General features: G+C 43.3%; 1 protein-coding gene across 1 annotated transcript in view; it reads left to right on the top strand.

Annotated features, from left to right (window-relative positions):
• Positions 1-1002: 1002 nt before the first annotated feature.
• MTCH1 (mitochondrial carrier 1) overlaps positions 1003-16220 on the top strand; it is a 215093-nt gene continuing 199875 nt past the window's right edge. The window contains exons 1-2 of the mRNA XM_069238748.1: positions 1003-1255; positions 11648-11732. Coding sequence (XP_069094849.1) covers positions 1109-1255; positions 11648-11732 — 232 coding nt within the window. The 5' untranslated portion in view covers positions 1003-1108. The remainder of the gene's footprint in view (positions 1256-11647; positions 11733-16220) is intronic.

Below are 16220 nucleotides of genomic sequence, written 5' to 3'. Positions count from 1 at the left end.
CGTTTAAAAAGTTTTATTTTAAACCAATTCATGAAGCAGCCTCACTGGTGGTGGGTAAGCTTTGAACCTGCATAATCCTCGCCTCCGGTCCTGATATAGAATGCGAAATTTCCTAGCTATCGTGAAGGAAAGTTTCAATTCTATTAAGGACACGGAGGCGAGGATTATCCCACCCACATTCTACTCACGAGTCTGTTCCCACCCGATCACCAGTCTTCGTATTGAGGTGGTATATATATTGCATTCTTCTCTTATTCATTATCTTTGCTCATATGTCTAATTTACATTAAGTGGCATTCAGGGCTATTATGCTTGTATTTTGATTAAAGTTTTAAGACTTATACGTTTCCATTCTGTAATGTCATTGGAATTTGACTTTATCTTACCAGTGTAGTCGCTAATTACACCATCTTTTGTAGGTTCCGAAACTGCAACCAATTGACTCTACCAGGATTCTTTCCGCAGTGAAGTCGAGGACGTGTGACGTATTTGGGGATATTTATACCGACGTGATTGGAGGATCCTCATTGGATACTAGTTACCATGGCGGCGGCTTCATGGAACTTGTAGTTTTTTTGTTTGTTTTATGTTTAACTTTGAACTTGCTAATTAATAAAAAGTGAAGAAAGATCTGCATAATCCTCGCCTCCGTGTCCTTAATAGAATTGAAACTTTCCTTCACGATAGCTAGGAAATTTCGCATTTTCTGTAAAGACAACTGCGGCTTCTAAAAGTAATGCGGGTAATGGGCAGCAGACCATAGAGGCTATCTCTGTCTTTTCTCCTTCCTGACTTCCTTGTTCAGTGTTTCTCTCTACCACTAACACCATTTTAGCTTCACTGTGTAAAGCCTCCCATTTGTACCACTACGGGCTTAAACCGCAAAACCAATACACGGAGTCGGCTGCCATCAAATTTGCTCCTGGGTAGTAGTATGTTTGGTTTGTGGGGGCTACTTTAGTCCCTTTTTTGTGATTAACGCGTAACGTCCATTTTCTATGTCTAGAGCAGGACGCGCAAGAGTCGTACTACCATCATCACGTGGATTACGTTTAGCTTCCCGGAAGCATTACTGGGACAACTGTAGTTACTTGAGATTGTGGTATCGATGGCTGCGTCCGGGGCAGTGGGCACCCAGGCGCAAGAGGAATCTGATCGGTGCACCTTCGCGGCTACCGACTCTCTCTACCTTCTACTGGGAGCAGGCGCGACGGCGCTAACTCATCCTCTACTCTACGTCAAGATCCTCATACAGGTGTGGGCGGGGCTACAGAAAAGGGGCGTGGCTCAGCAGCAGAGACTAACGGCTGTGTATGGAACATGTGGCGTTAAAGAAAGGGGGCGGGGATGCGGAGTGATCACACCCTATGATAGATTTAGCTGATGAACTACAGAGGATAACCGGTAAATACGGAGGAGGAGTGTGTTCACGGAGTGAAGCTTCTGAAAAGAGTAGAATTATAAATTATGCAAATGCTTTTCTCCGATACTTAAAAAGCGCGAAAAGTTTGCATAATGTTTTACATTTTGGCAGGTCGTACTCACCTAAATTTAACTTTGACAAAATTGGTATTCTCAAAACATAAATCTTTTTGTGATGTAACCACTGGAATCTATATGTTAACACCCATTATCGAACATGTAAGAGGTGCTATTTATCGCTCCTAATAACCGCTGACCCTTGCAGTGTTGGAATTTATCGGATGTAAGAAATGTTGTTCTTACCTCCAGGTCACTCCTAGTGAAGTCATTAGTGGAAATTAAAATGAGGTGTTTGTTCGATATGAGATCAGGAAGAAGGTAAGGAACCTCACAATCATAGCACCAATTTAAATGGAAGGTTGTGGAGACTATCGCCCGGATAATTGCCTGCAACTTCATTACTCTTAGACCTATTCGCCCTCCTCACAGTTATTGTACCGTGAGAGGTAATTCCACCTCTCACACAGAAAAAAATAGAAGACTATTCTAAGCAAACTATGCCCACCCTCCTGACTTTTATATGAGTGGTAGTTTAAGGCTCAAAGGAAGGATTCGTAATGACTGTGTCATGACTAAAAGTAATGAGTATTGCACAGTCCTTACATTTTGAGGTATTCCAAATAATCCCCTTTTGACAAAATATAACATTCTATCATAAGTATGCACACAATGTAAACTTTAATGCGCTCTCATAACATGATCTGATCACATACATCACTTTGAAAACAATATAATCAGGTTTACCAGATAACTGATTTCAAAACCTCTCCACAAAAATTCTTGTTACAGTCAATCACATTACTCGGTCTGTAGTGTTTGATAAAGATAAAGTCCGAAGATCAGGTAGTTTCCCTACAAATCGCATGACGAGAAACTCTGTCCAAGAGGTAGCCATGCCTCAGGCGGATTTTAGAAGAAGTTACTTACCTTTAGTAATGCTCTTCCTGATGGATACTCTTTTTTAACTGCATATTCCTTACCGCCCACTCACCTCCCCATTCTGTTGTCTTGTCTCGTTTCCTATCTAAAAAGGGCCCAAACTAAAGATCTACACACTGGTACCTCTGATTATTGTTGGGCTCCGGGTCCAAGGGTGCAGAGAGTCAAGAAGGAAACCGACGTCTGAGCTCCTGAGTGGCGCTTACATGTTGTTTCTTTGTCTCCTCCTGGACGGAATAGCATCTCTTCCTGGATGGAATAAAGCCAACATGGAGCCGTACATGACCACCTACTGGCATACTTGAGCAATGCTACTTAAGGCTTTTGGATCCAGTCTGGTGTATAGGAATATACTAAAGGTGAGGAATCTGCAGTTAGAGAATCCAACACAAATAACATGACCCCGGGTAAGTAACTTGCTCATCTCATCAACACTCCAAATAATTTAATATTTTGATGATTGGTAAGTGGGACTCCCAATTATTTTGAGAACTCAAAACAAACAGAATATATTTACCTATAGGCTGCCTGCTCCACCCCATACCAATAAAAAGCCTGCTAAGTGAAACATTTTAATAGTTCTCTTCATCAGTGCATGTTTGCATAACTCCTATATGAGCTTGACTGTCAGTCAGATGGAGAACTTGAAATAGGATGCAGACCTCTTTGTCTATGAAACCATTCTTCTAACTTTTCCAGGATGATGTAGAGTCTTTTCTAGTGATGAGCGATTGAGTTTTCATACGGGGAGGACACTTCAGTCGATAGTAAGATAACAGAAAATCTGGACTGTAAAAGGGCTTAAATTGTATGAGTTGGGATAGAGAAGGGAATGCCAAGGTTGGAGGGCGAAAGAAAAGAGGGCTGCATGGGTGAACATCATGCCCACTTGTTTTCTTGATTTTGCTAAAATCCTGTTAATCGTATAAATGGTAAAGAACGGCAAACCATTTTATGGTAAACACCACATATAGGGCCAGATATATGAAAGTTTTGAATAAAGAATTTCAAATTGTGAATTTTATCAAATCGCAATTTGGAAATTGCTGTTCTTCGCGGATCCTGGTGACCCTTCCTCAAGTTAGCCAATCGGTGTGATTCGAGTTCACAAATGTGTAATTTGCCATTACTGATTCAATAAATTGTGAATCGGTATTTAGGAATCACAAATTTCGAAAGTTGCATTCAAGAACTGCTTGATGACATCACAGCGAGGAAGTGATGTCAAACATGCATTCTAGAGTACTCTGTAGCAAAGAGGAACACAGGCATTGTGTCCTGAGATTCCTGCTTTTACTTTTAAGGCTTTATGGACCACATTTGTGCCTTCATGTCGGTGTGGAATTTTTTAAAATATCAAGTTATCTATGGGACAGGTTGCTTCATAAATCTTCCTGTCCTGTAAAAAATCTACTTGCCCCTTTGGTGCCAAGTAGTGCAGCGACAATATCATTGTGTACGAGCTCTGATTATAGCCCATCTGATTATGCCAAGGCTATTACTATAGTAGGACTAAAACACTAGCAATGTCCTTACTTTGACACCTTTCCTCAGGTATACATACTGGGGCTGGAAGTAGCAGTAAGCAATAGTTCCAGGGTTGAAATGCCCTTTGAATCTGTGCAAACATACTAACTTCCATGTTTTAAGGGTTTTTCTCCAGCTCTTCTCTAATCATTTCCCATACTTAAAAGGTTGGAAATTTACTCCTGACAAGGGTCAGAAGTAAAACTTCTTCCAGGGTTGGAAAAAAAGTAGTTAAAGGGAAAGTGAACTTGTAAATACTGAACAGATTTTCGCATTAACAAATCTACACCTGCATATTTGCTCATTCTAAAATACAGTTCACAAATATTTTCTAGGAGTATGATCTCCTGGTCTAGTTCTGTAATATCTTGTGAATTCATAAAATACGCAGATCTGCATTAATGCAAAGACATATCATGGGTTCACTTTTGTGACGTTCTTTAAGAATTGGGCCCTTAATTAGGTCTGGGGTTAACAAAGGCCTTTTGTTTTATCAAAATTCTATCTATCCATATATCAGCTGGCTTAACTGACTGATTCTACTGACAGAACCCGCTCGTACTCAGCGCCTGGATACCCTCACCAGTAGCTTGAATATAAATTGCTCTACAAATCCATGTTACATTACATTACAATGAAGGCAGTCTGCTCTTTCACAAGGAGCACATGGGCACACAAAGTAGTTTTGTTCAGTGAAAACAAAGCAAAACCAGGGCACTCCAAATAGTAAGTCCACGATGCAAGATAGATTGCAGAGTTCTTTATTCCTTTGTACTAAGAAAATTAAATCAATGTTCAGAGAAATTCACATCCTCATGTTTGGAAAAGTTCAGACACAGCCAACACTTGTTTCGTCCACACGGACTTTTTCAAGGCAAGAGAATGGTTGAAGAGAACAGTATCCAAAAAAAAATCACTTATCACATAGGGAGATGGTAGTCTTTGGAGATGTATGGCCTTTATGGAGTACGGCATCTGAAAATTATGGGATGTCACGTATAAGGGCCCTGATAAGCCCGCACCTGACCTCTCGCCGGTACTGAGAGGCAGGGAGAGTTACACAAAACGCGTTGTTCGTCTGGTAACGCTGCCAGTTAGTCGGTTGGCCAGTAGGCCCTAGAAATACCAAGCCTTTTGTTCAATGCCAGGAACTAGTATGGCTATGTGTGCTTTTTGCGACCAAAAAGATTTTTGCTTTTTGCCAATTTTTGTTACAATAGTGAGGGCCCAGCAGCTTCCACAACAAGAAAGTTTTACAAAAGTCATGTCAAAGCAAGACTCACATTGACAAAACCGAAAGACTGAGCACCAATGTCAGACCTTTTGGCTTTGCCAATTCCCATAATCTGGTTGAAACTGGTTACAATAACTTTCCGTTATGAATTTCTTTGGAAATACTAGCATGTAGCAACACATTTAGTAAATGATGCTTCAAAAGAAATTGTACCCAAAAGTTCACAGTAGTTTAGCAAAACATTTTTTTTCCTAGTTTCATTTTTTTGTGAACATTTTATTTTGAAAACAAAACATCACCATTCTTGCTTTCAAGCTTCTGGGAATATCTGCATTTAATAAGGGAGCTTTCTGGGAGCATTATAGGTAGCCTCATATTTTTAAACTTGGCAAACTTGTGTACACATTTATTTGTACTGGAAGCACTGTCCATACTGCAGTCCGAACTTAAGACATTTATTTAGAATGCTCACCCTAATAGTAAAGGCTTTGCATTATTGAACCATAAATACAAGTTTGAACAGCATTGAAATATAGACACATATATTACCTCAACTGCAGACAACTCCTTTCCCTGCTCTGTAATGTAGTACTTTAAATTGGCATCCAAAGAGTTTGTGCTGCAGGGGGTTGGGCCTACTTGTCCCAAGGACAAAATAAACCTGAAAACTTGTTGACCTTGACCCCAAACAATATGTCCTTGGTGTCGCGCTGCAGGAATTTTACCCCCCTGCTGAGAGTAGCCTAAAAAGGATACTGGAGCATGTCAAAGAAAACTAAAATTCTGTTAGATGGAGCTGGAGGTGCTCACTTAAGAATGTGTTTTACACAGCGATGAGCTTTTTGGCAAGAGCTCATTTCAGGTTCCAGATAGCTAAAAGAAACAAATCTAGAAGTTCATCCAAGAAAAAGTAAATTTGATGGGAGTCAAATAGCATACCATCAAGCAGCTAAAGAATTAGCGGTATGCCTTGTGATACTGGCCTAAAGAGAAGATGGCTACAAGACTTGATGAAACAGGAGGAGGCCCTTCAACCCAGACACCACCCACACAGGCCTTGAAAAATCATAAAAATGTTACTAGACATGCATATATAGTAACTTAAGTAATCTACTCGACCTAGTTGTAATATACTTGACCTGTAAACCAGTCTCAAATTGTGTGATCCTAAGCAAATATATTATTTTATGATTTCTTCATTATTATCACATATGAGAGCACCTTCAAAAAATGTGAGTTCAACATTTCTGCTGTACAAAAAAACATTTTTTTTATTTAATAGTCTAAACATTTGCTCCATGTATAACACACATTAAGCCCACATATAGGGCACACATGACCCCTGACTTGCCTATTAGTTCACTAACAGCATTGTCATCAGGGTGAGGGCAGGACTATTTCTCAGTCCATGTTTAAACACTCACTTTTATTAAATATATTACTAAAGCATGATGTGGTAGTGCATTGTCATTTACAGGCAGCACAGTGCCCATTGACATGCTATTTTGTTAATAAAACTATATAACACATAAACAATGTTTGCAAATAGGGTTTCTACAAAAATATTTCCTTTGCACATCACCAAGTAAAGTATTCTGATTTGTTTTCATCTTATAAAGATCTTTGTTTTCACCACACGGAATTACAAAAATGTGCTTTCATAACTACTGAAATATATTTTGAAATGTTTGTGCAGTTCACTTATTAGCTTTGTACATATTGGCCCTCATTACAACTTTGACGGGCGGCGGAGGCCGCCCGCCAAAGTTGCGCCGCAGGAATACCGCACCGCGGTCTGAAGACCGCGGCCAGCATTCCAAGTTTTCCCCTGGGCTGGCGGGCGGCCGCCGAAAGGCCGCCCGCCAGCCCAGGGGAAAACGACCTTCCCACCATGAAGCCGGCTCGTAATCGAGCCGGCGGAGTGGGAAGGTGCGACGGGTGCTACTGCACCCGTCGCGTATTTCACTGTCTGCTATGCAGACAGTGAAATACAAGCAGGGCCCTCTTACGGGGGCCCCTGCAGTGCCCATGCCATTGGCATGGGCACTGCAGGGGCCCCCAGGGGCCCCGCGACTCCCCCTCCCGCCATCCGGTTCCCGGCGGGAGAACCGCCAGGAACTGGATGGCGGGAGGGGGAGTCGGAATCCCCAAGCCGGCGCAGCAAGCTGCGCCGGCTTGGAGGATTCCTTGGGGGCAGCGGGAAACCGGCAGGAGACCGCCGGTTTCCCTTCTCTGACCGCGGCTAAGCCGCTGCGGTCAGAATGCCCCGCGGGCACCGCCGGCCTGTCGGCGGTGCCACCGCGTCCCGCGGCCCTGGCGGTTACAAACCGCCAGGGTCGTAATGAGGGCCATTGTGTTAGGAAAAAAGCCTGATATCTTACAGCTTTTCATTTCACACACTTTGCACAACACTGTTGTCAGACAGCTCACTTTACAAAAGCTTTTAACTTTGCAGTCGGAGAAAGAAAAGTAAATGTAAGAAGACAGATGGACTTTTGAACTCTGTCTCTGAATGCAGAACAAATGTGACAGGATTAAACAAGATTTAAAGGCGTCTTTATTGCTCATTGACTTTGTGAGTGAACAGAACATCTGTTGTCAGCTCGCCAGAATGAACCTGTAGGCCCTAGAAATACCTCGCCTTAATGAAATCTGAAATCTGATTCGCCATAGCGAGTGGGCAAGTAGATTTCTCAAGGCCTGACTCACCTCTAGAAGTCCTCATTGAAACCACCTTACAGCCTGAAAGTATTTTTGGGCTTTCAGATATTCAAACATTAATTACCATGAGACCATGATAACCCTGTTTGTAAAGTCATAAATTAATAGTACTATTGACTGTTCAATGTAAAAACAACAGACTGCAGAAATACATTTTTCAAAAACACACTGCAAAAATCTCTTCCTTACACAGTTTTCTCCCTACATGATTATGGATTGTATCTAACCCCAGTCCAATCATATTTGGGGGCAAAATCTTGATAGTTGATTTACGTTCAAGGGGACATTTATGTGAGATTTATGTTAGGTCAGTCTGGAGTCTTGTTTTTGCCTGCAGTGATTTTGCAATATTACTTTAAATACTAACCTTTTATAAAAAAAAAAAAACGCACTCAATTATTGACCTCTTGCATTTCAATAGTCTGGCTCTGTGAATGTTTTTTTGGTAACTTCTAAGATATTGAGTCATAGGGCTCATTATGGAATGACTCTTGTCATACTACGCAGAGAGCATTACTTTCTTTATTTTAATAGTCCAAGTATGTGATATTTTTCTTTTATATAATGAGCACACTTTAGAGACCTTATATCACAGTAAAATTTGTTTTTTCTTCTATGAACGTTGAGCTTCTACCACATATTAATGGATGATTCCCGCCAGATGTTTTCTCCCAATTTCTCATGGAAGAGTTCCCATCAAGCAGCAGTTAGATTAACGGTAGAGACTGGTTATGCTCAGTTTTGGTTATAGAGATGAAGTGTGCCCTTTGAAAAAAATATTTTTATTACTAGTTTTGTCACTAACAGCATATTCAATCCTCTGAAGCATCTTAAAGCAAGTACCCTTTCGCCACACAAGAGGTCATTGTCAGTATCACGTACAATATGCTTGCAGTACACTCCATATTTCAGAAGTTTGGTAATTAAAACAATAACATAATGAAACCAACATGTGCACCAGTTGCGCCCAGTCAGATTTCTCCTTTTCTAGCAATCGTATTTACTTCTCACCTACATTTGTGTAGTATTTCATAGGTTGCTCACCCCATTTATCTGGCTGCGCCATAATTGAGGGACAGGCAGAGTTGCTTACATCAACCAGGATGTTCCATGCTCGCCTCTGGGAACTGCGAACCAGGACCATCCAGTTCTCAGCCTCGAAAAATAGTGATGAGAGATACCCAATGTACTACTGTGGGATGGTGACGTAGCCCTCATTATTCTTACTGTTGCAAAGCTACCTCCTCAGTTGTCGCCCATCTCCAGAGCTCCTCTTTGCTTCTACTATGCAGGGGGCCATCAGGCAAGCCCCATTGCATTTCAGTTGTCCATTTCGCCAGTGCGAGTCCCAGATCAATGAATCTGGAGCTCATCTTGGCAGCTGGGGGTCTGCAGTAGAGGCTCAATAGACAGATTTGTAATGATTTGAGATATGCACAGTGTGCAACATGTTCCAGGTCTTGGGTCACGAGCTGCCAGTATGCAGTGATCTTTGGGCATTCCCAAACCGTATGCAGGAATCCTGCGTCCACCGGGGAGCATCGAGGGCAGGATTTATTCACACTACCCTTTATGACAGTCAGTCTTCGTGGCTTGAGGTATGTAGCATGCAAGCAATTGAGCTGGATATACTTAAACCTAGTATTTCTAGAGACACTATGGGTGTGCTACAATACCATAGTCCACTCCCTACTTGTGATTTATCACCCCAGCCTACTGTCCCATTGCGCCTTGACACCAGCTATGGGTGCCATTATCATGGCTAGAATAGTTTTATATCGCCAGGACACCAATGTTCTACCACCTTCAAATGTGAGGAGAGTTTGTAGAGCATTGTGTGGCTTAAGGTTCCATCAAGTCCTCCCCCCACATGGAATGGACCAAATCCCTTAGGGCTCCATACGTAAGGAATTGAGACCGAGGTAAGTGATCCTCAGTCACCATGTCTCCAAAACTGTGCAACGTATTTATTGTTCACATAGCAAACTCCAAGGGTGAGGATCCCATCTTCTGTCCAGGCAGTCATTTGCCGGGTGGAGAGGTAACCCCCTCTAGAAGTGGGAAGCCCTGCTGTACAAACGCCTAGGCATACAAAGATCTCTCTCCACGTCTGTGCACTACCCCTTCCAGCTCCTCATTGCTTTTGTGAGCATCTTGGTGGGATCAAGAGCATGTGTCTTCCTACCATCTAGTAGTGCTGTCAGTGCTCCCTCATTCTGGGCATAGCCCAAAGGACCCATCTCCTCTTGTCTCTCCCCTCCCAGCCATTGAGCCAGCCACTGCAGTTGCACAGCTGCATAGCTCTGCTGTAGGTCAGGTGCAGCCAACTCATCCTCCCCCCAGTGTCCGCTGAAGGAAGCAGAGCGAGACCCTTTGCAGACCCCCATCCCTGGACCACTTCTGCAGGATTCAAATTGGTAGCGCCACAAACAAATGTAGGACTCTGAAGTGTCACCTTTTGAGTGAGAACCACTCTAGCCATGAGGTGCAGGTGCATTGTGCACCAGAAAGTCACTGCAGTACTCAGCGAGTGTAGGGCAGGTCCCAAGTTACCATCCCTGATGTTGCCATCCTTATGGTAAACCTTGACCCCTTCCCCCAGATATTTAACTGTTGGTTCCCACTGTATGCAAAGATTGTGCACGATTAAGGGGCTTCTAACATAGCAGATAAAAGGGGAATGCACATGTTTTGTCCCAGTTAGGCGTACATCCTGAAATTTCTCCAAAGTGCTCAAGTTCTTGGGCTCCCCCGGGCACACCATCCTCTGCTCCCCCAATTAACAGCAGCATATTGTCTGCATACAGGGAGACGGAGTGTTTCCTGTCTCTTAGACAAATGCCCCGTTCCCACTCCTCCTCCGTATCAGGGCAGCAAAGAGCTTGATGGCTAGTGCAAGTAGCAAATGAGACAGTGGGCAACCTCGTTGGGTGCCTCTGCCTATTTTGACGACATCCAATAGAAATGTGCCCATTGTTTACCATGTTATGAGATAGGAAACCGGTCTTCTGGGAGTTATGTTTTGGTTTTCCAGCCACATGAAGCACCTCTTTTACCTGAAGTGTGGTATCTGCCTTGGGTTTGTGCTCAGCAGTTATGTTAGGCACCTATCACTGTTGGATGCTCCCCATGCACCACAGGAATCATCATTCACAACTGTGGAAGTCATGTTCTGGATGTCGGCTCTGCCTATTGCAGAACACTTCAGTCACTACCATGGCACAGACCCTTGAGACTGTGGCAGGAGGACCTCATTTCAGGGAACCAGGAGTACCCTTACTGTGGCATGGGAAGGGAAAGCTACTGGAGGACTTTCCATCTTGTGGAGCAGCCATAAAAGATGAGCAGAATTCTAGAGGTCTCCCTTTGATATGAAAAGGGATTTATCAGCGTGTCTGTTTTGTCTTTTGAACTATGATAATGGAGTCTGCACATAAATTGGGAGTAGTGATTGAAGAAGATTACTTTAATCACTGTGTCACAGTGCCCTGTCCCGTTGGGGTGATAGGTTGAGTGGGGCCCTCTCTCCCTTTTGTTTTAGGATACGTAAATTGAGAGCATCCATGGAGTTTGCATAAGTCTTTTTGAACTGCTATAAATAGGGCACAAGTTATATTTTTTAATGTTATATTTGTCTAAGGGGTGTCATCATCAAGAACCAATCCTTATTTTTCTCCTAATTGTTGCTTTGAGACTTGAACATCATGGGTGAACAAAATCTAAATCTCTGTGTTTATTTCAAAGGTGGGCCATGAACCTATTCCTGCATCCTTTGGGAGAAACCTTCTGGGGAGGAAAGTCTTATACCTGCCAGGGTTTTTCACCTATGGTGAGTGACTTTACTTTAATAACAGTATGATGTGGCAGGGTGCATGGGGCTTCACTGCAGGCAACTGGTAGGAATAGAATAGTAGGAAGGACTGGTGTGTAGGGTGTGGGGAGTTTAAAATAGCATGTATAGGCGGTGAGAACCCTGAGCCACTGCTTACATCAGTAGCCCCTTGTTACGTGTAGATATCTTTTTTGATAGCTAAAAAAAACACAGTTCGTATGTTTTCCAGGACAAAACCAGTCCCAAATTCTCTCAAAGAGTAGGGCTTCCACAACTCTCATATAGTAAGAAAGTGATATCTTGAGTTGTAAATAAATTGAGTTATTCATAAATATATAAAATGAGTACTTACTGGGCTATTTGCTCCACTCACTTACAAATTTAATGTGTTGGTGACACTATGTTTTTTCATATATTCCTTTAATCTTTTTTTGGTTTAAGATTGACTTACTTCCCTGGAGCCATAGGGCAATGAAGTACACTTGACACTGCTCTACAGTCTTTAAGGACAGATAACATAGAAATGGACATGGGAAGTCTCACAAACTGCCTTTGCTGTGCTGCTAATGTATAGTCTCTCACTATTTGAATGCAAAGAGAGGAAGCCTAGCAATCCCATCCAATTCATAGTTAAAAATAACTTCTAGGTCTTTCAAAACATTTTGGCTTGTCTTTCATTGTCCCTCATTTTGTTACAATTTATCCATACTTGTAATAGTGTGCCCTTTGTAATATTCTTTTTATAGCATTTCTGATGATGACTTTGTGCATGTACAATGACATTCACTGATTTCTTTCTATAAACGTTTGTGTGTAGTCAGTCTGTATCAACCTATTATTTCAAAACTAAAAAAGTGAATATTTGAATATTTTCCTTTCCTGTTGAGAAGTTATTCCATCCCAACAGAAGTGGTCTGCTTTTTCGCCAAGTCACAGCATATCCAATAATGCTGCTTAGGACAGACCCATCTTCTTATTTTGTTAGTTGTAACATTACTGGAGAACATTATTTGGATGTTCCTTCATGTGCTTGCTGTGCAAAAGTGAATTACTAGCTGGGTTGGAAGGTAGTCCACCACAAGTAATAAAGACGCTAACTTGTTAGATCTCGTTAAAGGGTTTAGTAATTTCAAGCTGAGCTCAACCCCTGGTAGCTATGGCACATAGCAGACAGGCATAACTTAAAGAGAACGTGTAAATCATTGCTGGGAAGGAAAAGTCCCTCGCGTGGGGGCTGATGTGCAACCTTGCTGTCAGTGCCCCAGCTGCAACAGTGCGAATCATGACATAGGCCTGTTTCATGGACTGCGCTCTTGTTGGACCTTAGAGGAGAGCTCAAACAACTACCCTCATAGTGCTGAAAGACTCCTGCCTATGCCAGGTATTAAGCAGCATGTATGTGGTGGTGGCAGCACACCACGTAGTGGTCAGTAGAATTGAACAGCCCCTTTTACCTGTGTCACTGGAGTGAGGCCTACTGGCTCACACATTTAAAGTTCCACTGCTCTGTGCTTATTATCACCTTTCGTGTACATCAAGTTAGTCTGTAGAGCTGTGCAGTGCGTGTGTGTTGTATGCATGTGCTAGATGTATGTGCGCCTGTGAATGGTACAATACATGGAAGGCTCCTAGTTCCATTTTGGGAGGCCTGACTATAGGAACATGAGGAGGAAGAGGAAGCCCCCAGAAAGATTTGTGGATTGCTGCGTTCCTGTGAGCTGGATGGGACACACATTGGAGGAAGGAGAGCCAGGCTCTTCAGTACACTTCAAATGATCCTCTTTAAATCAGGGAGGGGTCACTGGAAAGAAGCTGGAGCACTTTTCAGGAAGAATATGGGGATGATAAAAGAACAATGAAGAGTAGGGCTGGGGCCCTGGGGTAACCTTTGATGCACATATCACAGTGGCTGACATCCAGGTGTGATTGTCGTTACTCTCATGGCCTGTGTTGTTTTGCTCTCAGATTTAGAATTGTTCCTGCTGTAACAGACTGTTTTCTAGAGGAAGGGCAAGGCAGAGGAGTGGGTGCTTCAAAATGAAGGATGCCAACAACACAAGCCTCAAAAACCCAGACCCTGGATCACATTTAGTATTTAGAAATGGACTAAAAGAAGGGTAGCTCTAGTCCGCCGAAAACATCAACTCTCAAGCAGCCCATCAGGCTGTGTGAAAAGGGCTGGGGGCTAAGGCCTCTCAGTCTCTCAGTGAAATCCAAATCGACTGCCCCAGGAGCCTGTGTCACAGGAGTGAGGCCAACAGGCTCACTCACTTAAAGTTCCACTGCTGTGTGCTTAACTGACCTATGGTGTACATCAAGTTAGTATGTAGCGCTGTGCATGGGAGGCCTTACTGGAGGAACATGAAGAGGTAGAGGAATCCTCCAGACAGATTTGTGGATTGCTGCATTACTGTGAGCTGGGTGGGACACATACTGGAAGAAGGAGAGCCAGGCTGTTCAGTACACTTCAAAAGGTGCTATTTAATTCAGGGAGAGGTCACTGGAAAGAAGCCTGAACACTTTTCTGGAAGATGACAAAAGAACGATAACGCATAGGGCTGGGGCCCTGGGTTAACCTTTTGATGCACATATCACTGTGGCTGACACCCAGGTGTGATTTCCTAGTTACTCTAATGGCCTGTGTTGTTTAGCTGTCATATTTGGAGTTGTTCCTGCTGTAACAGGCTGCTTTCTGGAGGAACGGCAAGGCTAAGGAGTGGGCACTTCAAAATGAAGGATGACAACAATACAAGCCTCAAAATCACAGACCCTGGATCGCATGTAGTGTTTGGAAATGGACTATAAGTAGGGTAGCTCGAAGCCCCCAAAATTGTCATCCCTCAAGCAGCCTGTCTGGCTGTGTGAGAAGGGCTGGGGGCTACGACCTCTCAGTCTCCCAATGAAATCCAAATCCACCTGCCCGTGGAGTCTGGAGCACCAGTGCCTGCCTGCTTGCCAAGGCCATTGTTCCCTGTGAGAAAGAGGAGAAATCTTGGAGGGAGCGAGATCCAATGAGGGATCCTGGTGACTGGTTCCCTGTAGCAAGGGGTGAGGAGACGGCTGCTGCACCAAACAGGTCGTCACCCGGGTGCAGGTTCAAGTCGGTGTCCCCATATGCCAGGGAGTCTTCCAAAATGTTAGCCGTGGTTGGCATCACTGCAATGCTGATCCAGCTTTAGCCTGTGTGTAAAGTGAAGTCTGCGACCCCTTATGCTAGAAGAGGCCACCATGAAGATTACTGCCATGCCTGTTTGGCAATAGCCTGTGTGCCCGTTAAGGTTGATGACCCTGTATGCTAGAAAGGACCACTGGAAAGGATAAGGACTGTTACCAGGCTCATACTATCATTGAGCGGAGAGGAGAGGCTACCACGGTGACTCATGCAGGCTTGAGCCCCTGACTGAGGACTGGAGCAATCTATCCCTCACCGGTGGGAAGGATCAGAGCAAGTTACTGTCTCTGTTTTTTGGGTATGCAGTATTTTGCTCTGTGTGCACATGTAAATGCTCCTTTTATTAGGTTTCACCTGCACAGCGCTTGCGCTGTGCTTGTAAAATCTCTTGTATTTAAAAAAACATAAAAAAACAATTTAAAAGGGGCTTAGAGCCCGCCCATTAATTACCTGTACTTACCATTGGCTGGGTCCCACGTCACCTGTACTCACCATTGGCTGTCTCCCACGTGGCTCCCACATCACATTACTTACCATTGGCTGGTTCCCACATGGCTCCTACATCACTCTTCCTTTCATTGCTTCCTATTGGGCAGGCCCTCCTCCACTTCCTCCTCGCCTCAGTCTTCATCCTGGGGTTGAGTCTTCATCCAGCTGTGGAGCCTGGGCCAAGTACTGCTTCCAATGGCCGGTGTCCTTAAACTGGCCACAGACTTCTGCTAGTACTCTTTTTTTTTTTCTTTTTTTTTTTAATTATCCGAAAATTAAAAAGCGATATAATGAAAATGTCCTGAAACATGCGCTTCATTTCCAGAGCCTGCAAGTATGTGCTTTTACTTTGTGCTGTTTTCCGATGTATGTGTGTATATACACAATGTACAGAGGCAGCGTATGAAGTGGAGAAAACACCCTCATCTTTTTTTATCCTTCATAGGTGCTTTGCAAGTGTGTAGCTTCCATTTGTTCTCACTTTCGAGCCTCCTGCCAGCACTTAGGTGGTGCATTTTCAGATCCTGGCCAGCTTTTTTATTTGATTTTAATTTGCTCCACTGTTGATGGATTTTGTTGCGCTTTTCCATTGCAGTGGAAATGGATTGCACTGAGTTCTTTGGCATGATTTTCCATTAAGAATAATGTGTTCCTTTTGAAGATCATGTTGGTTTACACTGCCATGTAGATGCTGGCACAGCGTCTGTTAGATTATTAGGTAAGGATCAGTCACATTCATTCCCCAGTTTAGGCTGCCTTCTTGTATATCAGTGGCTCATCAGATAATCTGCAAACTTCCTTTTCTTGCAGTATGCCATGATAAG

Source organism: Pleurodeles waltl, chromosome 6 (genome assembly GCF_031143425.1).
Source record: "Pleurodeles waltl isolate 20211129_DDA chromosome 6, aPleWal1.hap1.20221129, whole genome shotgun sequence".
NCBI classification, from domain to species: Eukaryota; Metazoa; Chordata; class Amphibia; order Caudata; family Salamandridae; genus Pleurodeles; species Pleurodeles waltl.
Note: the sequence above shows the minus strand (reverse complement) of the source record. Positions and strands in the feature narration are given on the sequence as shown.